General features: G+C 42.4%; 3 protein-coding genes across 5 annotated transcripts; all 3 read left to right on the top strand.

The window, feature by feature from the left end:
* The first annotated feature begins 1,266 nt into the window (after positions 1-1,266).
* On the top strand, positions 1,267-5,264 carry LOC115738972 (proteasome subunit beta type-5-B). 2 transcript variants are annotated; one of them, XM_030671796.2, is made up of 8 exons: positions 1,267-1,384; positions 2,064-2,186; positions 2,275-2,404; positions 2,768-2,874; positions 3,601-3,735; positions 3,815-3,918; positions 4,765-4,865; positions 4,959-5,264. In XM_030671796.2, exons 2-8 carry the CDS (start codon positions 2,073-2,075, stop codon positions 5,087-5,089), a joined length of 822 nt encoding a protein of 273 aa, XP_030527656.1. In that variant the 5' UTR covers positions 1,267-1,384; positions 2,064-2,072; the 3' UTR covers positions 5,090-5,264. The 2 variants fall into 2 exon arrangements, with proteins under 2 accessions (XP_030527656.1, XP_048141570.1); XM_048285613.1 differs by having other exon boundaries at positions 1,282-1,404.
* Positions 5,265-9,704: 4,440 nt separating this feature from the next.
* On the top strand, positions 9,705-14,063 carry LOC115738929 (receptor protein kinase-like protein ZAR1). Its single transcript, XM_030671741.2, has 2 exons — positions 9,705-11,552; positions 13,061-14,063. Exons 1-2 carry the CDS (start codon positions 10,007-10,009, stop codon positions 13,690-13,692), a joined length of 2,178 nt encoding a protein of 725 aa, XP_030527601.1. The 5' UTR covers positions 9,705-10,006; the 3' UTR covers positions 13,693-14,063.
* An 862-nt stretch (positions 14,064-14,925) lies between these two features.
* Positions 14,926-25,803, top strand: LOC115739020 (pre-mRNA-splicing factor ATP-dependent RNA helicase DEAH7). Of its 2 annotated transcripts, none has more exons than XM_048282176.1 (17): positions 14,926-15,275; positions 15,400-15,502; positions 16,182-16,400; positions 17,345-17,421; positions 18,558-18,789; positions 19,133-19,285; positions 19,381-19,526; positions 19,704-19,801; positions 20,008-20,116; positions 20,952-21,129; positions 21,241-21,470; positions 21,570-21,746; positions 23,007-23,078; positions 23,184-23,360; positions 23,593-23,654; positions 23,810-23,962; positions 24,044-25,803. In XM_048282176.1, the coding sequence occupies exons 1-17, from the start codon at positions 15,270-15,272 to the stop codon at positions 25,641-25,643; spliced, it is 3,792 nt and encodes a 1,263-aa protein (XP_048138133.1). In that variant the 5' UTR covers positions 14,926-15,269; the 3' UTR covers positions 25,644-25,803. The 2 variants fall into 2 exon arrangements, with proteins under 2 accessions (XP_048138133.1, XP_030527731.1); XM_030671871.2 differs by having other exon boundaries at positions 19,133-19,306.
* The last annotated feature ends 711 nt before the right edge of the window (positions 25,804-26,514 follow it).

Genomic DNA, 26,514 nt, shown 5'->3' with positions numbered 1-26,514 from the left:
TCCTGTCAGAGCTCCATCTAGGAAGTGATAGTTGAAAAGCTACTAGCATACCTTGCATCAGATGATTATTTCACTATAATTAATGTATATAACCTCTATGTTACAATTCTTAATTATAAAAGAATGAGATTATATACAATAGTAGTTGTTCATGAGTGCAAGCCCTCCAGCGTTTAAGGAGTGAGATCCCCACGCCTCCTGTCGAGGGGAATGTGAATCACACATTTACAAAAGGCTCTATTGTAAAAATAAAATAAAATAGTAATCCATGATCTTTTGTGTTAGTTTTACCATGATGTACATCGACACAAGTATGGCCGGCTTCGATTTGGGAGTTGGGACCACGATCTACGCGCAGCTGGCCCGTCAAGGACCGACTCATCTTTTCTAGCGACAGACATGGGGACAATTGTGTGTGGGCTAAATCCAGTAGACGCAAAAGCATGTAAAACGAAGCGGCACCCGATGGGTAACTTAAGGTAAGCCGTCCCAAGCACTACGAAAGTGACGGGGGTCTAGGGATAAATGGGCAAGTGAACCTTCGAATGGCTCGTGCCATCGAGTTGCGCGGCTGAGGGCTTATCTCGTGTGAAGAGACTTCCTAGCTGCAAGTATCTTGGTCGGGCTACGTGATGGGCTTGTGAGAACCTTCGACTTTTGGGTCGCGGGGGATGCGGAGCATGGACGATCCAAACCTAATATTTCATAATGAGCGTGAGATCCCGACTCCTTACCCTTTTTGCCAATAAAGGGAGAGGCGCACCATGCGAGCGATGCAAATTTTCCTTTTTCTTCCACAGTAAGAGAGCCCTTTAAATAAGTTGTAGTCTTCGACCAAAAACGCAAAAAAAGTAAGTTGTAGTCTCATGGTAAAACATACCGACTTCCTATTAGGACTTATGGCTCTCGAAGCCTGCATCTTCCCCGGCGCAAATCTCATCTGTTCTCATTAGACCCGATCACGAGCTCGATCCCATTTGGGTCTGCGAGGCCCAAAGCGCAAGTGGAGGCGTCTTGAAAATGCTCGACGTCGAAAAGCCCGAATCCAAAATTCATATACATACTTATCCTGCCATGGACGGGTTCCCCAAAACAAGTCGGGCCCCACCCGTTTGATCGGGTCTAGTTCCAAATCCAATGTGGAGGTGTGGGTTTCTGTCTCTCTTCCTATTGGGCTACTGAGAATGCGGATTGACTTGGACTAAATGGGCCGGACCTCTTAGCCCGTTTAGGCTCCAAAGCTCAGTGACGCACCTTTTCCTGCAGCACAAGAAAGAAGAAGAAAGCATCAAAATCATTTCTTCTTCCCCTCTCCGCCAACATCGCTCTTCAGCAAGCCCGTTCCAAAGCTCGCAGCGAATTCGTCAAGTCTAGCCGCCGGCCGGTAAGCATCGCCGTCTTTCGGTTAACCCCGGCGAGCTGAATCTGCTCCTGTTTCTGCTTCTTCGACGGCATTAGTGCTTGTGTATGTTGAATCGACTCTTTCTTTAATGTGGAACTTGATTGGATCAGCTCCCAGTTAGCTTTTCTTTTTTTTTCCCCCTTTTTTGTTTCTGTTTTGTCGAAGAATTTGGAATCCATCCGTTGAATCACTGTGCAAGGTGTTTCTATCTGTGCGTGTTTATGTCGTTTTGCTTCAGTCGATTTCGTTTGACATGCGACTGTTCGATTTAGTTATCGAGTCAAGTGATGACACTGCAACTACCCTGTTATCTCTTGTTGCATTTTACATTTTTTGACGATAGAGAGGATCATTAGGCGTCTTTATGTTTTTGAGTGCATCCTGTAGTCAAATTCCGAGTGGAAGGGATGCTTGAGATTCTATTTATTCGAATGAGAAATTGGACTTTTCTTGCGGAATAGTTTTTGTTGCTTCAGTGATATGACAATGGAGCACGCCGGAAACAGCTCAAATCGGATATTTTGTTGGCAAAAGCGTGCTTTTGATCTATTTGGAGTTCGTTGGAGCTCTCTGAGAAACCTGTGTTTTTTGGTGTAATTATTGAGAAGCTTAGTGGATGGTCTTGTCCGTGGTTATGTAGTTGCTTGGGTTTTTCTTACAGGTTTTAGCCATGAAGCTTGATACCAGCGGCCTTGAGTCCACCATGCCAATTTTCGGGATGAACAAAGAGCTGCTTGAGGGGTTTTCGGCTGCCCCGTCTTTTGAAATTCCTGGTGCTTGTGATGTGAGTTTCAAGAAGCTGTTCTTTTTGGTTTGGCTGGATGAACAGTCAGTCAGGCGGCGGGTTTTTACATTCGTGCTTGTATTTTCAGTTCGACAACTTTCAAAAGGAAGCTGTGCAGATGGTGAAGCCTGCTAAGGGAACGACAACCCTTGCTTTTATTTTTAAGGAGGGTGTTATGGTTGCTGCTGATTCTCGAGCTAGCATGGGAGGCTATATCTGTAAGTTCATTTTTGTTGGTTTAGTGATATCTTCAGGATGTGTGTTAATGCTAGTTCATGTCGGGGGAGAGAGTGCCCACATTACGTACGAATAGATTCACCAGCTCGTATTCCTTTATTTTCTGAGTACATGTTACCTGCCTTTGGGTCAGGTAATGCACTGTATATGGTCGAGCCCATATTACGTACGAATAGATTCACAAGCTCGTATTCCTTTATTTTCTGTAGTACATGTTACCTGCCTTTGGGTCAGGTAATGCACTGTATATGGTTGTCTCGATCAATGTTCAGTAGTGCATGCCCCAATGAAGTTTGCTGTGAATAACATTATTAAAATCACCTTTTCATTTCTGTTATTTGCAGCATCTCAGTCAGTGAAGAAGATAATTGAAATAAATCCACACATGCTTGGAACAATGGCTGGAGGAGCTGCTGACTGCCAATTTTGGCACCGAAATCTAGGTATTAAGGTAATCACTTTTCTCCTTGACAGGAAATTTTTCTTCTTCTTATTTTAAATGATAGTGATACCTTATCAGAGGCACTTAGTGACACTTCGATTGCAGATAGTGAACTAGGAAAATACTTTGACACTCCCCTATTGAGTTGCTGCTTCAGCATTTGGAAATCTGCTCGCTTGTTTCACATTAAGCATGTTGAGCATGATATTTTCTCCTTCTTGTCATCGTCATTGTTAAGATTCTCATGTTGCATAGCGAGTGTATGAGCAAACAAAATAGAGCAATATGAATCTTTTTTACTGATAGACTTGACCAAAGAAAACATGATAAAAGGGAAAAAGTAGCTTACTTTCTTTCTTAGAAACTCTGGATTGCTAATCATCAGGCATACTGGGATACTCCTTTCTTTTGGAAGGTTGCGTGTTTTGTTTTGAGAAATGGGGAATTATAAGTTGTAGGTTTGCTTGTAATATGTGTCCTAGACACCACAACTTGTGTTAGACAATACTTCTTTCTGCAGGTGGAATTAGTTGATGAATTGCATGCATAAGTTTGTGGTTTCTCTATGTCCCTTCTCTGTTAATCTGAATAACTGTTGTGGGAGAGGCTTACTATAGTTTTCAAAGAAATATGTATACTCTCATCCATCTCTACAGTGTCTAAGCTTTATGGTGCTGAACGCTACATGCTTTTAACATTACAATATGTTATTGAAAATGTGCTTTATCTGAATAGTGTCGGCTCCATGAATTGGCAAACAAACGGAGGATCTCAGTCACGGGGGCTTCAAAGCTCCTTGCAAACATTCTCTATTCGTATCGTGGAATGGGTCTATCGGTTGGGACGATGATCGCTGGCTGGGATGAGACGGTATCGGCATGTCAATTGACAAATATATATAGGCTTTTTGTTTGTATCTTTCTATATCTTGCTTCTATGCATGGTGTAGGGCCCAGGTCTATATTATGTGGACAGTGAGGGAGGAAGATTGAAAGGGACTCGGTTCTCGGTTGGATCTGGGTCACCATATGCATATGGGGTTTTGGATAGCGGGTATGTTACTTCTTTGTAGTTCTATTCTGTAGGTTGTCAATTATATTGGACTAATTTGCTTTTTGACAAAGGGATGCACGAACATCAGATGGATGCATTTCTTACTTAGAAATTCTTCTTGTTACTGTATTCCTTATATATACAGAAGAGGCAGCATATTCACCTAATTATTGGCAGTAAGAACGGATATTGATCCATTTAAATCACATAGAAAGAGCCAAAAGCTAGTGGGAAGTGTGTGGGGGTTGAATACTGAGTTGAAGCTCTGTCTACCCACCCCAATTGAAAGAGCAAGAAGGACAATAAACTTTCTTCTCCGTCTTCTTTTTGTGCTAGTCATACACTTGCTTTTACCTTTCATCTGCATTTACTACGTACAGTAAGAAACTAAATTGGTTCTCGTTATATGAGGAGGGGAGAAGTCCTTTGACTATTAATGGTGGTCAAAGTTTGGATCGCGAGTATAAAACATGCATTTGGTCATTTCTAAGGATATGGTTGGAATATGAATATGCGCAAATAGTCTACCTTCAAACTGAGATTATGTGGAGGTCTACACCAGCAGAGGTCATCCCTGACAATGCAAATATGCTGTATGGATACTCTTGCCTCGGGACTTTTCGACCTACATGCACTTTAGCTTTTGGTTAGCATGTATCCTGATGATTGAGTAGCTTCCTAGTGGCATTAGCTTTGATTTGTAATTTCAAGAACCCAGTCGAATTCTGTAGTTTCTTCGAGTTTTTATTTATCAGTTATTTGAAAAGAAGTTCTTGTAGCATTAGACTGGTTTCCTTGTTTCTACCATGATCAATCTGATGGATTTCCTGCCCTTGCATTTGCTAGCTACCGTTATGACATGTCAGTTGAAGAAGCTGCAGAATTGGCTAGAAGAGCCATTTACCATGCAACTTTTCGTGATGGAGCCAGTGGTGGAGTTGCAAGCGGTACTCGTTCTCTCTCTCTCTCGTGCACGCATGCATAGAGCGCACCTGCATCTGGGAATTTTCTTTAATGTTCATCTGTTTTCTCCCATTCAGTTTATCATGTGGGACCAACTGGATGGAAGAAGCTATCTGGTGATGATGTTGGGGAACTTCACTACAGATACTACCCTGTCATGCCTAGCACGGTGGAACAGGAAATGGCTGAAGTAGCGGCGGCACCATGAAAGGATCTCTTCTTCAGCTGAATGCTTCGGGTGGGTTCGTTTGTGTTCCATCTCCCAGTGGAGACGGCTATCTGCACAATGCTCATGTATCTTGATCTTTTTTAGCTGGGGACTGATGATCAGAACAGCCCTTGATGAACCTGAAATGAACTAAAATTAGAAGAGAATCCGCTCAGTACTCATTGCCTCCTTGTTTATCCTTGTCAACTTTACATGGCAACTTATGGCTATCATAATGAGGTACTGCCTTCAGCCATTAAAAACGCCTGTCCTTGCAGAGTTCTTGAAATATAGGACTCGATACTGTGACTGTGGTGGCTCTTTGATGCTGAGATACTTGGAAACCTGAAATTGGACGTGGCAAATTGGTCAGGAACATTTTTCAACTACTCTCTCTCTCTCTCTCTCTCTCTCGGCATCTAACAGATCTAGGTCAACAAGGAGTGGCTTTGAGTTGCTTTTAAGGGTTTCGGACACCCCGTAAAGCCTATTGTGTTATTGTCCACCTTCCGTCCTTTGCTTTACGACAAATGTTGTTAGTGATGGCTCGAACCCCATCTTGTCGTCAGTGGAATGCTCGGATGACATCTGCATAATTAGGGGTCAGTTCTTTATTCATTTCTTTTTACCCCGGTTGAAAAGAACCAGGATTCGATTTGTACTCCGTTAGGTATGTCTCTTCAGAGCAAAGCAAACGATAGTTCCTTGCTTTCGAATCCTTGTGAAAATCCTTACTTCGCAAAAAATTAGATGATCTCACACTTCTAGTCCACTATTTGGGATCAAGAGCATTGGACAGACATCATTGAAAAATGTCGTTTTCCTAAAGATGAACTCTCTTGCAGGCAAAGAATTCGAGAATAGGGTAAATTTAACAAATTCTTGGGCTCCGGCCAGACAACAAATTCGTTATAAATGGGAGAGCAAAAAGGAAGTGGGTTCCTGAGGGGACCAGATATAACTAGTATCAGCAGCATCTGACATGCAAATTTTCATACAGAGTTCCAACAAATGAAATTTAGGGGGGCACGTGCAATTCTTCTAGTTCCATGTACTTGTTGCTTCTACTATCTCATTGGAAAGGTTACGGAGAAATGTGAAATTGGTAGCAGTCGGTACATCTCAAAGTCTCGAGTCTCAACTGCTCCAGAACAAGACACGAGAAGAGACACAAATTTGATATTGATTCTAGCTGGACAGAACATGCCCCTCTCTCTCTGGTTTTGTGCGTAGATTTTTTAGCTTCTAAGCATGTTTTCATGATTGGGAGTGAGATGCAATCATTCCGGGCACATTCGCTGTGCAATTTACCATAATGGCATGATGAGCCACGAGTCATGGAAAGATGAGGACGAGGGTCTTTTTTTGTGCGCGTGTGTGAAAAAGCTCATGTTGAGAGGTGTTTTATCCGGGCTTTGCTAGTATAACAATCTATGAATGACTGTAAGATTAATAAGCTATTTTGGATCAAAAATAATAATTAATAATTAATTAAAAATTATTATAGAGCCTATTCTTTTAAAAATTTGTGGCTCACAACGTATTATTGTTATTCTTATAATCATCCGGACACCGATGTATAATCAATTCTCTATTGAGAATGCAGGAAGATGGGGTGAAAAAGAGAGAGGGGAATAGGATGAAAATCATGAAATGTTGAGTGTTGTCGAGGGTAGAAAATGACAGTCGCCAGCTTGTGGAGTAATTGAGCCTACGAGCCGAAAGGATTGATACCTGAAAAAGGGGATTAGCCTATTGATATGATGCGCCTATGTTTGCTCAATAATGCGGTTTTCCCATTCCGAAAGGAAACTCCACTCCATTGGTGGCATCGAGAGTGCTCCACTACATTCGGCATGATCGAAGTCCAATTTTGTATCTGTCCTTTGGCTAATCAACATGGAATAAACACGTACGGTTCCATGGGTCGTCTTGTTAAAACGCATTAAGGCTAAGTTTGTTTTTGGAAAATGAGACATTTCTGGAAAGTATTTTTCAGGATGTCATGTTGTTTTTCTCGTGTTTCGCTTGAAACTAAGTATGAATTAGAAATTATTTTTCATCATTTGGTATTAGATAATATAACATTCACTATTTGGGTGTTAGTGACTTGCGCATGGGCGGCCGAGGAACCAGTTATGGGCACCGGAGTCCCCGGTCCGACCTCGATGGAAAATGATTTCCGGCTTTTTAAAGAGGAAATCATTTTCCTGAATGTAAGCATAGAGTCCTTAGTCCGACCTCGACGGAAAATGATTTTTTGCTTTTTAAAGAGGAAATCATTTTCCCGAATGTAAGCATCGAAGTCCTTGGTTCGACCTCGACGGAAAATGATTTTTGGCTTTTTAAAGAGGAATTTATTTTCCTAAATTTAAGCACGGGTTTTCCGTTGACTCATTTTCCTAAGCAAATCAAATGGGGGAAAATATTTTTCGCTAAACAAACAGAGCCTAAGATAGGACGAGCTGCTCGAATGAGAGAGAGAGAGAGAGAGAATGATCTCTGATTCTCACTACAACGGGCATCAACAAAAAAATGTACGAGACACTCCACCGTCAGGGCGGCAGGCAACAACCACCAGCCCCTTGGTCCGTCCTCGGATACGAGCAACTTCTTCTAACTAAGCAAATTAGGTCTATACAGGAAAGACATAGTTTCAAAACTATGATGTGCATGTCACACAGAAATGGTAACCGACAAGGATGGAATTCATGAGAATTTACCTCTCTCGAGGTATAATGATAGATCGAGAGGTTCGACTAGAAGGAACCAGCGGATTCTTGTACCCATTGCTCCTGGGTTGTGCTTCATTGAACACGAGCGCAAAGCTAGTTGTGTTGTCAGGAGATACTTTCGGATGCAATTTTGCCAATTTTTAAGAGTTGAAAACTAGTCGTGTTGTCCGGAAATTGCCATGATTTACTGTTTACAAGGGAGAATTTTTAAATTCAGGGCGGGACTTCATCGATCCCGAAGCTTTTGCTGCAGACATTCACTTCGTCTCAGGAAACACAAGACAAAACATGCGTGATTGCACTTTCATAAATAACTTGCAACTTAAATTGTGAAAAGCGTAATTTACGAAAGTAAACGTATTTTGGACCAAAGTAACTAAAATTTTCCTATTTAAAACGCAATAATTAACAAAAAGAAAGAAATAAATTCAAGTGCAACGAATTTTCTGTCTTGTAGTTGTAGCAAGACAAGTTAAAAATAAAAAATAAATGAATCCGCACGGTGAGGAATCATCAAGAAGCTCCAAACCCCTATATCGCTCGTGGGGAAAAACTATACAAAAAGTCCTAAACTTGTTGTATTGGTACTTTTTAAGCGTTTCAATTGGACTAATTTAGTTATAATCTTTTAACGATTAGTCAATGTAGTTCATCTAATTAATTTTGGCCGAGAATTACCGATATGGACATCGACCATCCTATTTAGCACGACTAGCGTTACCGGAGAGAAATGTTACAATTTTTAAATATTTTTTCTGAATTTTTTAATATTGTCAGCTAGAGTAGTAAAAAAAAGAAAAGAAAAGAAAAGAAAAGAAGAAGAAGGAAAAGAAAAATGAAAAAAAAAAGAAATTATCCACCTCGGCGTCGATCATATTACCTAGAATGATCGGTGTCTATGCTGCCATTTTCGATCAAAATTGATTGGATGAACTATATTGACAAATCGTTAAAAGATCTAAAATTAAATTGGTCTAATTGAAATGTTTAAGATTGAAATAGTATTAATCTCATATGTTTCGGATTTTTTTTTTTGAGACTTTTCTCTTCCTTCATACCAGGTGGAAAGCAAAAAAAAAGGACAAAATTGGCATCCCGACTTTTCGGCAAGAAGACAAAAACGTGATACCACAATACAACACAATTGACATCAATATCACATGCCATAGGGCTCGCTCGCTGTCTCTAACTCGCCCGAGGGCTGTCCAAAATTCTCATTTAGTATCTTTCTCGTGATGTGAAGTGTCATTAGTGATAGTGCACATTTTGTCGTCGAAGAGCGATTTCCGACTCGAGCGAGTTGTGCTCGATTAGTTCAAGCGTTAGGAATCGAATCTTGTTAGAAAGCCCGAGCTTTAAGCTCGGGTCATCGGGTGATTGGAGATTTTACGTACATAAGACACATTACAATCGCGCATTAATGCAAGGCGAGATTTTAAATCCAATAGAACATCCAAGGGGTTTTACCGAATGGTTGAGTACTTAGTTTTGTATGTATCCCTAGCAAATCAATCCAAAAGGTTTGGATACCTACACATATAATATTGTGCAAAAATCATGGAAGCGTGCTATGAAGATCCATGCAAAACACTCAACAACGAGTATTTGTCATGCGTTAATTTTCCTAAATTTGAAGAACAGACTCTTCGCTCGGGTCTCCAACGTTTTAGTTCTTTGCATTCAATTTTTGATTTTTGATCCCGACATCGACTTTCCTACTCTGTACTCGCTTCAAACAAAGCATTCCCCAAAAATTAGGAGACGGGAAAAAAATCGAAACCGAGTGTTTTTTTTTATATACATTATGTATATGAATAACTTCATATGCTTCATAATGTTTCACGTGTAGATAATTCATAATTTTTTTTTTAATGAGATCGAGCTAAAAAGAAAAGAGGACCGAAGCACACTTTGAAATGGTTGCTTTTCTTCTACTCCGTGGACTAGTGGGCCCTGCTTTAATGAAGCTCTCGTCCATTTCAAGTCTCTTTCTCATAAACAACACCCAACTAACTCTTCTTCTCCTCATCAACGACCATAAAACCATCTCCCCGCTCTCACTCTCTCTCTCTCTCTCACTCCACCCAGCGGCCAGCACTGATCCCACGACCCAAATTCGCCGCCGCATATCGACCTCTTTCTTTCTCTCTCTCTCTCTCTCTAAATCGCAATTCGCGCCACAATGAGCCGCGTCTTGCCGAGTTTGATCGCCCTCCTCGTCCTCGCCTCCCACTCGGCCCACTCCCTCACCCCCGACGGCCTCTCCCTCCTCTCCCTCAAGTCCGCCGTCGACCAGCCCCCCGGCGGCACCGCCTTCTCCGACTGGAACGAGGACGACCCCACCCCGTGCCGCTGGACCGGCGTGTCCTGCGCCAACGTCTCCGGCGACTCCGACGACGACCCCCGAGTCGTCGGCCTCGCCGTCTCCGGCAAGAACCTCCGCGGCTACATCCCCTCCGAGCTCGGTACCCTCGTCTTCCTCCGCCGCCTCAACCTCCACAACAACAATTTGTACGGCCCGATCCCCGAGCCGCTGTTCAACGCCACCTCGCTGCACAGCATCTTCCTCTACGGCAACAACCTCTCCGGCCCCCTCCCGCCGTCGATCTGCGACCTCCCGAGGCTCCAGAACCTCGATCTGTCCAACAACTCCCTCTCCGGAGCCCTGCCGGAGGGGCTCGGGAGCTGCAAGCAGCTGCAGCGGCTGATCCTCGCCGACAACCGGTTCTCCGGCCAAATTCCGGCGGCAATCTGGCCGGCGATGGAGAATCTGGTGCAGCTCGACCTGTCCTCCAACGAGTTCACCGGGTCGATCCCGCCTGAAATCGGCAAGCTCAAGTCCCTCTCCGGCACGCTCAACCTCTCGCACAACCACCTCTCAGGCGAAATCCCGAAGGCCCTCGGGGACTTGCCAATGACGGTGAGCTTCGACTTGAAGAGCAACAACCTAAGCGGCGAGATCCCCCAGACGGGCTCGTTCGCGAGCCAGGGGCCGACGGCGTTCCTCGTGAACCCCCTGCTCTGCGGGTTCCCGCTCCAGAAACCCTGCAAGAACCCGGCCCAACCAGGTTCGCCGTCAACGGGCCTGAATAATTCGCAAGCGACAGATTCGGGCTCCAGGAAGGGCCTCAGCCCGGGGCTGATCATACTAATCTCGGTCGCCGACGCTGCCGGAGTCGCGCTCCTCGGCCTCGTCGTCGTCTACATCTACTGGAAAAAGAAGGACACCAACTCCTGCAGCTGCACAGGGCAAACCAAACTGGGCGGCGGCGGAGGAGGAGGCGGAGGCTGCCGGGCCGCCGCCCGCATTTGCATCTTCCCTTGCCTCGGCGGCTCGGGCAACCGCGAGGACTCCGAGATGGAGGACGCGGAGAAGTCGGAGCGGAGCAACGGCGAGGGCAAAGGAGGAGAGGGGGACTTGGTGGCGATAGACAGGGGGTTCACGTTCGAGCTGGACGAGCTGCTGAGGGCGTCAGCGTACGTGTTGGGGAAGAGCGGGCTGGGGATCGTGTACAAGGTGGTGCTGGGGAACGGGGTGCCGGTGGCGGTGCGGCGGCTCGGGGAGGGGGGCGAGCAGAGGTACAAGGAGTTCGTGGCGGAGGTGCAGGCGATCGGGAGGGTGAAGCACCCCAACGTGGTGAGGCTGAGGGCCTATTACTGGGCCCCCGACGAGAAGCTCCTCATCAGCGACTTCATCTCCAATGGCAATCTCGCCTCCGCTCTACGAGGTATCAAGTTTTGCCTCTCGCCATTCTGTTTTTTTTTTTTTTAAATAGAAACGAAAGACCTTTTTTTTTTTTTTGTCAGATAAACGAAATACCTTAAACATTTCAAACGTGATATTCCCTTTTTGGAAAAACCAACTACCATGAAAAAAATAAAAATTATAAGAAAGGACTTCACCATAAAACCCAAAAAGAAAGGATTGGAACTTTAAAATAAAACCACGCGAAACTGCATCGCAACCCCGTCGGGGCATTTCTATAATTGAGTAATCGCATCGAGTCGAACTCACGGAGTAGAGTTGGGACCATTGGTTCCGCTAATGCGGCTTGACTATAATTTAACTGGCTATGATTCGAGCAAAATGCTCTCACGGGCTGGAATTTTGAGAAGCTGATCCGGATCAATCACAACTATTGACGGGTAACGCCGTGTCTTGGACTAGACATGTCATCAGCAAATGTTTTGTCCGATCTGGGAAATTCTGTGGTGCGCTAGATCTTGGCAAAAAAAAAAAAATGTTTATGTTTGTGTCGCAGTGAGATTTTTGTCCAGCTCCGTTGGGCTCGATCGGACGTGCAGATGCTCCCTCCGTCGTGTTTCGGCGAGTGGATGTCCCACATTTCTACGCCTCTTCTCGCGACCCTTTTTAATGAACTCCCCTTATCCTATTCCAGAAATGTCAGTTCTACACATGGTCGTTGACGGACCAATTTTGAGGTCGCGATGCGTTGGCATCTGGCGAACAACCGGACAAAAGTGGGAAGAATCGAATCGAACCGAAATTCTAAAAAATTTCTGGGTCTTTTTGACTTTTGGAGGGTGCTAGAATGCTAGTGGATAGACCAGGGTCACTATAGTTGGCACTGGGGAGGGGTATCGGGGCAGGCTAAGATCCAAGGTGATGGGTAGGGAGCAGGGACTCGCGCCAACCAGGACGAGCAGGACGACACAAAATGGTGTGGAATGATGCTAAAGCATTCCGCATTTCTAGAGTTCAATCATGGCCCGCGTGGTAGGTCATGGTCGATAGTTAATTAAACAAAAAAAGGAAATTACGTTTTTGACCCTAGAAGTACATCGTGCATGACCCTTTACTTGGATTTTAAGCATAAGTTATCAAAGGGAGTTGGTTGAATGCACCCTTTTGATATCTTCTCGCTGTACCATATAAATGAACCACACTAAAACGAAGGGGAAATTCGAGCTTCGAGAGGAAGGACTTCGTAATGTTGCGCGAGCTCATCGCGGTTCGGACTGAGAAGCTAAAGAATTTTGATGGAGTTATTACAAATCGACTTGTGAATAGCGCATTCTAATTCAATACCAAGAGTAATGTACTTATAGCCAAATTTGCATTCTCTGCCTGCATTCTTGTTCTAACTTGGTTACTCTCAAATTAAGAAACTTTCTCTATTCTTCTATTCTTCATTGATGGGTACTGCATTCAAAATCTTGTTTCTGTCCTGAAATAGGAATTCCACTGAGGCTGATATGATTGATAATTTCTCAGGCAAAAGCGGCCAGCCTTCGTCGAGCCTTTCGTGGACAACCAGGCTGCGGATCGCCAAAGGGACAGCCCGGGGATTGGCCTACCTCCATGAATGCAGCCCTAGGAAATTCGTGCACGGGGACATCAAGCCATCCAACATCCTCCTCGACACCGAACTCCAACCCTACATCTCCGACTTCGGCCTCAACAGGCTCATCTCCATCACCGGCAACAACCCGTCTTCCGGGGGCTTCATTGGCGGGGCCCTGCCTTACTTCAAGCCCCAGCCAGAGAAGGCCAACAACTACCGTGCCCCGGAGGCCCGCGTCCCCAACAGCAGGCCGACACAGAAGTGGGACATCTACTCGTTCGGGGTCGTCTTGCTCGAGCTGCTCACAGGGAAGTCCCCGGAGCTGTCTCCGACCACATCGACTTCCATCGAAGTGCCGGACATTGTAAGATGGGTCAGGAAGGGGTTCGAGGAGGAGGTCCCGTTGTCGGACATGGTTGATCCGATGTTGCTTCAAGAGGTGCATGCCAAGAAGGAGGTGCTAGCCGCATTTCACGTGGCCCTTGCTTGCACGGAGGGCGACCCTGAGGTCCGGCCCCGGATGAAGACAGTCTCGGAAAATCTCGAGAGGATCGGCACATAAGAATGCGCCCGGCTTCAAGCTTAGTTGCCATGTAAAGATTGGGTCGACAGTTGTTGATTAGCCACGAAATGCTTCGATGTTGGATTAAGCACAGCACGTTCCTATGGTATGGAGGATCATATCCGACAGCCACTCATGTTCTTTCATTTATTCTCCGAAGAGGTTAAGGCCATGATTTGTCTCAAGTCCGGCTATTTTTTCCTTAGCACAGAAATTTGTAGTATAATGCATGGGATTACACATTATTATTTGGTTTTCCTTTTGTGGGTTAGAATAGAAATAGCTTTATTTTTTCTTTTTTCCACTTAGATTGTAACCCTAATACAGTTTTGGTTGAGCCTGTAATCACAATATTGCTTGATTTATAGTCACTCCAAGATGAGTTGGTGGTTGGTCAGTCTTTATAATCAATCATCTTTATGCCTGTTAACTTGAAAAACATCAATGAAAGTTCTTCAATTAGGTGGATTGCGTTTCGCTTTTGGGGACACCGTTCTTTCGTGTAATCATTTTCAAGCATCGTATAAGACAGTGCAGTTGAAAAACACAAGGAATATTTTTCCTGGTATTTGGAGTGCATCTGCAAGAAGTTCTCCTATAAAATGTTCAAAAGCGATGAATGTGGACCTCTTTGTGACAAAAATTCTCCAAAAATTACAAAACTTGTCCGTGTTAGCGCCGGCGACTTTGCTACTTTGGAAGACCGGCGTCCACTTAAGCAATTTCCTGATAAATTTGGCCGGAAAGCTTGTATTGAAAAATCGTCAAGATGTTTAAGACTAAATTAGCCAAATTTAAAGGTTCATAATTGAGTCGACATCGGTACAATATGTCTAGGATTTTTTTGGTAATTATCCCTCGATAAGTGCCTAGAAATTTAATTCGAAAAGCGTTCCCATTTACCTAATACTCCTTCTTCCTTTCAATAACAAATTTAACCCAAGTTAATTGTGAAAAAAAAAAGAATTAATAATGCTGCAAAGCAATCCAAGTATAATTCCATAGCAAACAATTAGAATCTCATAAGAAATAGAAAGAGAACCCACGGAAAGTGAGAGCCCTACTTGCGAAGAGGGAATGGTGAGAGGCCCAGTTCAACAAAAGCCCATCAAGGCCCAGTCGGAAAAAAAATTCTCCTTCGCTTCCATCGGACTTCGTTTTGTACTTTCAAAGCTTCTGTCACCGACTTCACACCACCACCCCCAACCCAACCCCCCTTCTTCTTCTTCCTCCTTCTCTCTCTCTCGCTGGCTCTCTCCTTTACTCTCTCTCGCTTGCTCGATCTCTACCGACGCATTAGTCCAGAATCGCAGTAGCCTGATCGCGGTCTGGTGCGTGCGCCTCCTGCTTCGGCGTCGCCGTCAACCGCCATCGGCATTCACGCTTTGATCCAATCTGCAGTACCCGGTGTTGCATCTTTGGAGCGGCTGTCTTCCCTTCGGATTTCCCTCTCGGCTTCTCTCTCGTCGCGTCATTTCGGCTGTGTCATTTCTGGTTCAGGTTCTGAGCAGGGAGCGATTCGGTTTTCGCGTTCGAGTGCCCTAGCCACCTGGTGCGTCGGTCATATATAAGTTGAGATGGAGGTACGTGATGCCTAACAGCTTAAGTGCGCAGTTGATTTCGTTATGTTCGAGAGTTATGTTAATCCTAAGATGATTTGGTATGCGGGTAGTTCTCAGTTTGTGATGGTTGGATGCTTTCGTGTAGGATAAGGTTACATTGGAACTGGAGAAGAGTGGTGCTGCCGGATTATATATTCCTGGGAAGGAGAGAGTAGTCTTTAGACCCTCTGAGAGGAAATCGTTGTTAGGTAAGATAAGTCTTGTGGCGAATTTAAGAATTACTAAATCTTGCCCACTGTCATGAGCTGATATCTTACTGTGAATACTAATTACTTCCCTGTCTATCTTAACTGAACTAAGCTTTTTATGTGTGTATTATTGCACAATCTATACTGCTGAGACAGTGTTACCCATGACTGCTATCGGTGAATCATTTTGAAATTCGGTCAAGTATTGTGGACATGTCCTGAGAGGTATTTTGAAAACATTTGTTTGGGAGACTCACTGTAACTGAGTAAGAATTGTGGTTAAAGTATGTGTTTTTCGGAAGGAAAAGCAAAGGATTTTATTGCTTGCAAAGCCAGAGCTTGTCTTACAAAAACAAAAATGTACTCTGCTTGGTCATCCCCATTACATGTGAAGCTAGGCTGCTACTGATTATGAAGGGCTAATTCGATGATTGCTTCGGTGTGTCTATGTGATTCTTGATGTGATTCTCTAGAGGAAGCTATCTAGATTGAAGAGTTAGTTCGGCAATTCATTTCTACTCGTGTTTGTTTTGATAGTTAAAATTATGTTTTGGTGGTTTGTCTTCTTCATTTGTTGTAGTTATGGCATCTTTTGTGCCCTGTCCTTTCTGTCAATGGTTACGAGCTTTGAATGTCTACATTACGTGTGAAGTCACCGTACAACTTCATGTATGGATAGGGTTGGATGCTCTTGCAATTGCAAAGCGGGGAGGATCTAAGGTTGATGATGGATTTAAGGTTCCTAAAGAAAGAGTTACTTCTGTTGTTTCATCTATTGATGAGGAAGAGAAATCTGAGTTCTCAAGATCAGATGAAGAAGAAAGTGATATGGTTAATAGTGCTCGCAATACTAATCGGAGGTATCGCGAGACAACTGCAAGCAAAAATTCTGATCCAGGTTTGCACATCCTAACTGGTTTTTATATGCATTTATCTAGGTTAGAAAATAATTAATTATTCTGTTGCATTGATAAGCTTGCCCTTCTATCGTTCCTCATATGTTGGGAGGCCATTGATTTGATGTGGATGCAAGCTTCAGTTAGTCAACTAGCTCTCTAAATTTCATAAAAGATACGCTTTCAATCTCAAGAACAGGATTGACTACGCCCGTATGGAGCAACATGCGTCTTTTTTTTTTTTTGGTCGGAGAGTAACACGCGTTCAATGCTAGGCTATCTGTTGGAAGTTTGAAAATGAACTTTTTACAATGTGGTTGATCATCAACTGCGTTCTTTTAGCTGTTTTGGGTCAACAATCAGGCAAAAAGAGCCCTCGCTGTGTAGGGGTAGTCCCCAGTGCTGAAGAGAACAGGACTTCCAATCTTTGAACCTCGTCACAGTGTCTGGTTGGAAGTGGGATATAGATACCTTATTTGCAAAATAATAACAGAATGTAGGAATGGAGACATTCATAAGCCGGTATATTTTTCTGCTGTATGCTCTGGTCCCTTTTATTTAATCTGAGAAAGGGAAAAGCAGCAGATAGCTGAAATAGCTATCTTTGAGGTGTATATGGTGGGTGAAATTAATTGCGGATAATCACTTGTAGAAGTAAATTGATGTCAAATAATCATCGACCCTTGTCTCCAGTGGTTGAACAGGTTGGATTCAATGGATTTGATGTGCCCATAGTCTCATTGGCCTCATGCCATTGGTTGTGGCGTTGCTCAATAATTCTTAGAAATGTTGGTACTGGAAATAGCTCACAAATTTTGTAGGCTATCTTTTGGGATGTAAACTATCAAATAGCTCCTGCACCGTTGGCGTAAAACTTGTTAAAAGTTTTTTTCGCCAGTTCGAAGAAGTTTTGTGTGATTATCTTCTTCTTCTTTTCTTTGAGCAGAAAGTACTGTCTCTGGTGCAAAAAGTGAGACCCTTACCCCCAGAAATCATCGGTCAAGTGGTTCAATACGTTCAGAAGTGAGTGTTATCCTTTCTAATATTTCTTTGTGATATACTGATTGGCTGATGCAACTAGTTTCTTGCAAATTTGATGTTTGGTGTATATGCCCATTTATTAGATCTACTGCCTTTGTGAGTCCAAACATCGATCTCATATCTTGATGAAGATATTAGTGAATTGAGGGTTACATAATAATGTGTTGTTGATCCTTTTTCCCCCCCTCAATGTGCCTCGTTGCATAAAGCCTCTCTTTGATTTGTTGAAACTGAAGTTATGGTATGTTTTCCATCAATAGAATCTTTTAAATAACAAGTGACATTCTTTTCTTCATTAGATGTTTTATCAATGCTTCTGTTACATGGAATGCTTTTTTGAGACAACTTATTCAGTTAAAGAATTTATGAGCAAGTTTTAAGTTCCTTAGGACTTTACTTCACTTGTCATGTCCTTCTATTTATAGTTTGTATTTGACTTGATGTTTCTAACGACAATAATTGGCTTTTAGTTTTAATTGCTTAACTTTACCATTTATGCAATTCTTAACTGCTCTTTTCAACATCCTTGTATCTCTATCTTTTTATTTAGTATAATTTTACAAAAGAAAATTTGGCTTCACTTTTTTCTTAATTCATCTCAGTAGTGATACTGGTTAAAGAATGTTGACCTGGCATTTTGTTCTTCTTAAGAGTTAGAAAATGTTTTATGCTCGTTCTTTTGTAAGGTCCTCTTATCGGGAAGTGCATTAATAGGAGGATACAACTTTAAGTTAATGTTAGCATAAAGATATTCTTTCAGCAATTGCAGTCGAAGCTTTCAAGAAGGGGCAGTTTCTAGGAAACGTGTAACTTGGGAGAAAGCGTAGTGTGGAAGATGTAGCTATTATTTCTGTTCTCTGTACTTTATGGTTCAGAATTCAGCTCTTTCATATTACTAGTTTGAGGGCGGTCCCACTGCATTGATTCACCACGAGCTCTTAGTTTTTTTTTTTTTTTTTTTAATTAAGCGAACTTGAGGGTTTGGAGAGACGAAGGGATCCAACTGCATTGTTTGATGTTGATCGTTTTCTGTTGGTTCTGACGTTATTGTGATGCTGAGTTCATATCTGCGAATCTGAATATTCACTAAAATTCTGTTTGTTTCATTTTTGTGTAAGTTTTCAACTCTCACCTTTCAGAGTAGTAGGCGGAGTCCCCTGTTTGATGAAGCCCACCATCGCCGTGAGCGGCGGGATTCCAAAGATGATGGAACTGAAAGGAGGTGGTCAAGACATAGTACGGATAGTGAAGACAGATATCATGAAAGAGAAGTAAGAGATCGATATCCCCATAGTCACGGGGGAGATTATGGAAAGAAACGAAGTAGATATGATGGCAGGAGGACACCTGGTATGTTTTGTTCTCCTTTGTGCATATTTTTGTTTCTGCAATCTCTGCTTTTTTTTTTCCCTCAACTGGATAGAGAGATGAGGAAATTGGCAGTTTTGCCTTTCGAATATACATTTAGAAGCTCTTTATGGGCCAGCTGTTTTTTCTGTCAATGGTCAAGAATCTGGAGATCTTGCCATTTAGACTTGTGTGGTTATTTTCCAAAACATAAGTTTGCAAGTAAACAATTTTTCATTTGATGATTAATTGATGTTTGAATCTCTGAGTGTGTATGGAATTTGTGTAAGATTCAATGTATCCCTGGCTATAATTGTGGAATTGTCATGAAATTTGGAAATTGCAGGTAGATCTGACTGGGATGATGGGAGATGGGAATGGCAAGACACGCCAAACCGGGATGGTTACTCTAGCTCTAGAGGGCGCCATCAACCTTCACCATCACCGATGTTCGTCGGGGCCTCACCTGATGCCAGATTAGTTTCACCTTGGTCGGGTGGTCATACTCCCCATTCTAGTGGTATGTTTGAAATATCCTGTTAGGTTGATTATTCGTTTCGTAATTGTGCTTCTTATTTTCTTCCCATTTGGAAGGTTCTGCTGCTTCTCCTTGGGATCATGTCTCTCCCTCACCTGTTCCAATACGTGCTTCTGGAGCCTCGGTTAAATCTTCGAGTTCTAGATACAGTGGAAGGTCCCATCAACTTGCATTTTCTGCTGGAAATTCAGAACTGAATGAGGTACTTCTTCTCGTTTTTTCTTAAAAGAATAAACCTTAAAGTTATGCTAAGAACTTTTGAAACCTCTGGTTTGTTAAGTTCTTTAGTGAGGCATCTAATAAAAGCTAGAAAGTGCTATTCTTGCTGGCCATTTGCTTAGCTGATTCTAATTTGTTCCATTATATTTCCGTTTTCCAGGATAGGGAAGCAGACAATTTGGACTTGGCAGATGAACATAAGTATGAGATTTCTGAGAGTATGCGTTTGGAGATGGAGTACAATGCAGACCGTGCATGGTAATTAGTTATATAGACACAGCTCTCCACTCATTGCCCAGTGTTAAATTTAAGGAAATATCATTTTGTGCATCTCTGACCAAGTAGACTTTACTTCTTGGCATCAGAAGTTTATTTTTACCATTCTATTTATATTCGTGCAGTCTTGACTGGTTGCATTGTAAATTATAGACAGAAGCTTTAATTTGGCAATTTCCATCATACAGGTACGATAGAGAAGAAGGTAGCACCGTGTTTGATGGGGATAGGTCGTCAGTTTTCCTTGGAGATGAGGCCTCTTTTCAAAAGAAAGAGGCAGATCTAGCAAAAAGACTGGTGACTGTCTCAGTCCTTTTTTTCATTCTCTGTTCTGGTTCTGACTTTTTAAATTTCGGATATTTGTTTGACATAGATCGCAAAGTACTCTGTCTGATTAACATTTGTTGGGGCTCCTTAATATTCTGCTGCTATTTATTTGATCATGTGCCAAAGTCTAATGAGTCTGATATGGTAAAGTGGCTCTCGTCAATATGTTACATTTCAAAATTAGCATGAGGTGTCTGTTTCAATGTTGTTTGCTTGGCTAGTTTAATTTCAATAAAGTGACACTTCTCATTGATATTCTCCTAATCCCTCGTAGCGGGTACACTATGATACGATCCTTTTCTTCATCTGTCAAATGAGTTGAGGAACCTGACGATCACTGTCAGGTGGTGGTCAAGCTTTTTATCTTGGATACTCCTTTAGGGTCATAGTGGCACGATTCATTTATTGTGACATGAGTCTGCATGAAAATAATATATGCTTTGTTGGATTTCATATTGTCCAAAATCTCATTGATTTAAGCCTGTGTCTAAATTTGTCAAAAATCATGCCTGCAATGAGCTTGTATGCCTGTCATCAGCGTGCATAAAAGAAGAAAAGCACGATGACTGGTTTTTTGGACATTACTTGAGCCATTGTATCAATGATCTTCAGTTTCTTCGGATGATGTTGCTTGATTGGGTAGTAAGCTCCTTTTGATGATGTTGATAGTACATTGGCGTCAGTATCATGATATTAGTTCATGCATAATCTGAATCTTTAAATGGTTACAAGTTTTGAAAATGGATGGAATCCATGCTTGGTGTTAATAATTATTTTTAAGGATATCTGGCTTCTTCAATTGCAGGTTCGAAGGGATGGTACTAAGATGACCCTTGCTCAGAGCAGAAAACGGTCACAGCTTACTGCTGATAACGCTCAGTGGGAAGACCGACAACTCTTGAGATCGGGAGCTGTTAGAGGTACAGAGGTGCAGACAGAATTTGATGAGGAGGAGGAGTGCAAGGTTATTCTTCTTGTACATGGTAAGCTTTAGTGTGGGCTTAAACTCCCAGTGGCGCAGATTATGTGAATTGCCACATATCCGTAATTGGTTGCTCTGGTTTAGGCTAAGATTTTGTTGTATTTTGTCACAGATACAAAACCTCCTTTCTTGGATGGAAGAGTAGTTTTTACTAAACAAGCTGAGCCTATAATGCCGCTCAAAGATCCGACGTCAGATATGGCTATAATCTCACGAAAAGGTTCTGCTCTGGTCAGGGAGATCCATGAAAAACAGAGTATGAATAAATCTCGCCAACGCTTTTGGGAGCTCGCTGGCTCAAAACTTGGAGATATTCTTGGTGTTGAGAAATCAGAAGCGGAGGTAATGCGTTTCGCGACATTGAATGACGTTGTTCTCTTACTTTATAAAAGTTGCTGTAGTGATGCCCATCCCTGAAAGCTTGTTCTTCTTGAAATCTAGATTGATGCAGATACTGCTGTAGTGGGGGAACAAGGGGAGGTAGATTTTAAAGAAGAGGCAAAGTTTGCACAGCACATGAAAAGGGGTGAAGCAGTGAGTGAGTTTGCAATGACAAAAACTCTTGGACAGCAACGGCAGTATCTCCCGATTTATTCAGTGCGGGATGAGTTATTGCAGGTTGGACTTTTGATTTTTTACTATATAATGAGTTCAATGTTGTTATGCTTAGTTTCGGATAATATGTCATGCTGTAATTGTGTAGGTTCTGTATGTTTTAAACTAGGTATTCTTTTAGGGCTGGTATTGGGTAATAAGGCATGGGGTTAATATTGAAGTCAGGACCCAAATTTACTCTGACCAGAGTTGGAGTTTCTTTGCTTGCTTGAAAAAAATTGAGGCTGGGGAAGTTCAAATTTTGCAACTATGGCTTTGTTGGGCTCTCTCATAGTATGAATGCACTATTGTGGGCCAGTTTATGAGGACAATACTCCATATTTGTTATTGATTTCGTCTGCAATAGAATATAATAGAAGATTCTGTTTCATACAATAATAGGGCAACCCACAACTAGATATACTTGTTATGAGAATATGAAGAGCATTAGATGAGAAAACCTCGCTCTTCAATTAAGCTGTCCAAACCATCTGAATCTCTGCTCTCTTTGATTGACAAGTCTCTTGCAAAGATGAGAGAATTCTGGATTGATTTACCTAATTTTCTTTTAACAAAAGCAAGACTTCTTTTTCCTTGCACAACAATGAATACTAAATTTATAGGGATTGGTTGATTTTATTTCTTTTGATGATTGAATATATTTATGAGATTAATGAGGATATACTTTGACATAGACGATTGACAGACAACGCAATCCTGCTAACAACACATATTAGTAGTCAGTTGTTGAAAACTAGAGATGGAAATAAATATAGCTGAAATGTTGTTTAGTGAATTAATAGTGGTTACATTTCCTTTTCTCTTTCTTGGTTGTCCTAGCATGTCGGTTTTTCGAGGGGGTGAAGCAATGATTGTGGGAGATGGGCCATGGTTCAGAAAATTGACCCATTCTGTCTTTATAATCTGTTCACTTTGTCCACTAAAGGAAATGGCATCGCTAACAGTTTTCTTTGTGCGAAGAAATTCATCAGCTAACTGTGCATGTTGTATGGCCGAAAAATATTGCTTGCAAAACGCAATTGTTGCATTCTTGCTAGATAAAGCCCACCATATTTTGTCCTTGATAAGTGTGGAAGCAATTTTTACCCAAGAAAGACAATGTGGGAACAATCACATGTTCTACCGCTTTCTGTATGCATTTTTAGATTTCCTACGTTTGTCTAGAGGCCTCCTTCTTATTCTATTGTTGGTCACGAATGTTATGACTCTTTTTGGGCGTTTGTTGTAACCTTGCTTTTATTGTGTCTGAATTGGATACGATAGGTTATCCGTGAGAATCAGGTGGTGGTCGTTGTGGGAGAGACTGGTTCAGGGAAAACAACTCAACTAACACAGGTTCTCTTCATGATCGATGTCATTAATTGTTCTGAAATCTGTTGTTAGGTTTCTATGGGCAAGTTGAATCTATTATGACCTCTTTCTTGTTGTATGCTGTGACAGTATCTGCATGAAGATGGATACACTGTGAACGGCATCGTTGGCTGTACCCAACCAAGGCGTGTTGCAGCAATGAGTGTGGCAAAGAGAGTGAGTGAAGAGATGGAAACTGAGTTGGGCAAGAAAGTGGGGTATGCTATTCGTTTTGAGGATGTGACTGGGCCAAACACAGTAATTAAGGTGACTCTTTTTTAATGTTAAATGCAAATTCATTAGGATTCTTTTTTTTTTTTTTGGGTTAATTCCGACTTTTCTCTGTTGTTTTTGAATTGTTTTTCGTGCTGTTGCTGTTAGTCTAGGACATTTCTAAAATTTGTTGGTTCCCCGATATATTTGGATACCTGCTTTTTCGTTTTGATTTTCCACTCCGTCATATATCATTGTTTCTTTGTTTGTCACTTGCATTTTGCAGTACATGACGGATGGAGTGCTTCTGCGTGAAACACTGAAAGATTCTGACCTTGATAAGTACCGGTATGACAAAGTCTTCTCTGCTCTGATGTATTACTTCTCTTTTATGTTAACTGAGTTGGAATGGATTTGTACGTGCAGTGAGAATAATTCATGTAGACAAGAGATAAAGGTTCCTCAAGCAAAGCCTGACTTTTAGCTGTTCATACTTTTTTCAGGGTAGTCGTGATGGATGAAGCACATGAGAGATCACTGAGCACTGATGTTCTCTTTGGGATATTAAAAAAGGTGGTTGCTCGCCGTCGTGATTTTAAGCTCATCGTTACATCTGCTACTCTGAATGCACAAAAATTTTCGAACTTCTTTGGCAGGTAATAATCACATTTGTCAGAAGCTTATCCAATCCGAATGTCTGTTGATGCAGGACTAAAATTAACTTCTATTGGTTACAGCGTACCAATTTTTCACATACCTGGAAGGACATTTCCAGTCAACATCTTGTGGAGTAAAACCCCATGTGAAGATTATGTTGAAGCTGCAGTGAAGCAGGCTATGGCCATCCATATTACCAGTCCTCCAGGCGACATCCTCATCTTCATGACTGGCCAAGATGAAATCGAAACAGCGTGCTATGCTCTAGCAGAACGCATGGAACAGCTTGTATCCTCCACGAAACAAGGTGTTGGTAAGCTCTTGATTCTTCCCATCTACTCTCAACTGCCGGCTGATTTGCAAGCAAAGATATTCCAAAAGGCTGAAGATGGGGCTCGCAAGTGCATCGTGGCCACCAACATTGCCGAGACTTCTTTGACGGTAGATGGAATATATTTCGTCATAGACACAGGCTATGGTAAGATGAAAGTATACAATCCCAAAATGGGTATGGATGCACTCCAAGTGTTCCCAGTGAGCCGTGCCGCTGCAGACCAGCGTGCTGGTCGTGCAGGCAGAACAGGACCGGGCACATGTTATCGACTTTACACAGAGAGTGCATATTTGAATGAAATGCTCCCAAGTCCTGTGCCAGAAATCCAGAGGACCAACCTTGGGAATGTGGTCTTATTGCTCAAGTCCCTTAAAGTCGAGAACCTGCTAGATTTTGATTTCATGGACCCACCTCCGCAGGATAACATTCTCAATTCGATGTACCAATTGTGGGTGTTAGGTGCACTTAACAATGTTGGAGGGTTAACGGATCTTGGTTGGAAAATGGTGGAGTTCCCATTGGATCCTCCTCTTGCAAAGATGCTCTTGATGGGCGAGCAGTTAGGTTGCCTAGATGAGGTTTTGACAATTGTCTCGATGCTGTCGGTGCCATCTGTATTTTTCCGGCCAAAAGATAGAGCGGAGGAGAGCGATGCTGCAAGGGAGAAGTTTTTCGTCCCGGAATCTGACCATTTGACACTGTACAATGTCTATCAGCAGTGGAAAAGTAAACAGTACAGAGGAGATTGGTGTAACGATCACTTTTTGCATGTCAAGGGCTTGCGGAAGGCTCGAGAAGTGAGATCCCAACTGCTGGATATTCTCAAGACATTGAAAATCCCATTAACTTCGAGCTGGCCCGACACAGATGTCGTGAGGAAAGCCATCTGTTCTGCATACTTCCACAATGCAGCGCGACTGAAGGGTGTTGGTGAATACGTGAATTGCCGGAACGGGATGCCCTGCCATTTGCACCCGAGCAGCGCTCTTTATGGCATGGGACAGACGCCTGAGTATGTGGTCTACCACGAGCTGGTTCTGACAGCGAAAGAGTACATGCAATGCGCCACCGCTGTGGAGCCACAGTGGTTGGCCGAACTGGGTCCCATGTTCTTCTCCGTTAAGGACTCGGACACATCTCTGCTGGAGCACAAGAAGAAGCAGAAGGAAGAGAAGACGGCCATGGAGGAAGAGATGGAGAACCTGAGGAGATCGCAGGCTGATGCAGAGATAGAAAACAAAGCAAAGGATAAGGAGAAGAGGGCGAAGCAACAGCAGCAAGTCTCATTGCCTGGGTTGAAGCAGGGTACTTCTACTTACCTCAGACCAAAGAAGTTTGGTTTATAACTGTACATATCGCTGTATCATATAGTATTTAATGTGACCTGCAATTGTCATCGGAAAAGCCAATAATTTGGTAATTACAAAAGTTGAGATCTATTTCCAACCGACATTTCTGAGAATTATTAAACAAGGATATTCCCCGACCGTTGGCATGATATTTCATGATACCATTAGTACGGTTATGCACTTCCAATGGCCGGTTGATCTCAATTATGCCCATGCGGACTGAGCTGTCATAATTAATGTAGCAGTGCTCGCAATAAGAAAGGGCGCTCTACTTAACGCCAATGAAATGCCGGCGATTTGCTTTAGAGTTTCTAAATCCATAGCATGTTTGCTAACTCAGTTTTAAATTTTTTAATTTTGCCAATGAAGTCTTAAATGTTTTCACGTTTTGTTAATGAATTTATTCGATTAATTTTGATAGGAAATTGTGAACACGGGTCGACAATCCTACTTGGCATGGTTTAGAACTCAAATTGGCAAAATTAAAATATTGAAGACTGAATTGGCAAAAGTGCAATAAGCTTAAAACTTTTGGATAATTTTTTTGAAGGTTGTCTATGTATCGCTCTATTGAGAAAATCTCCTATGCAATAGTGAAATGAATCTTAGCAGACGGGCGTCGACCGTTTGGTCCCGTCCATGCTGGCCATGACGTCGTCTCCTTTAGGCCCTTTGGGTACACTCACCTGTAAAACTGAAACTGTGCCCACGAATTGCTGGGATAAAAAAAGAAAAGCACCAGTACTTTGGATTGATAGCTCCTTCGCAATGGCAAATGGATACATAGCATATTGCCATGAATTAATTAATGAATAAAAAAAAGTCATTATTGATAACAATTAACCTCTAAATATTGGCGATAGACGAT

The sequence above is a fragment of the Rhodamnia argentea genome, chromosome 1 (genome assembly GCF_020921035.1).
Source record: "Rhodamnia argentea isolate NSW1041297 chromosome 1, ASM2092103v1, whole genome shotgun sequence".
Taxonomy (NCBI): Eukaryota; Viridiplantae; Streptophyta; class Magnoliopsida; order Myrtales; family Myrtaceae; genus Rhodamnia; species Rhodamnia argentea.
Note: the sequence above shows the minus strand (reverse complement) of the source record. Positions and strands in the feature narration are given on the sequence as shown.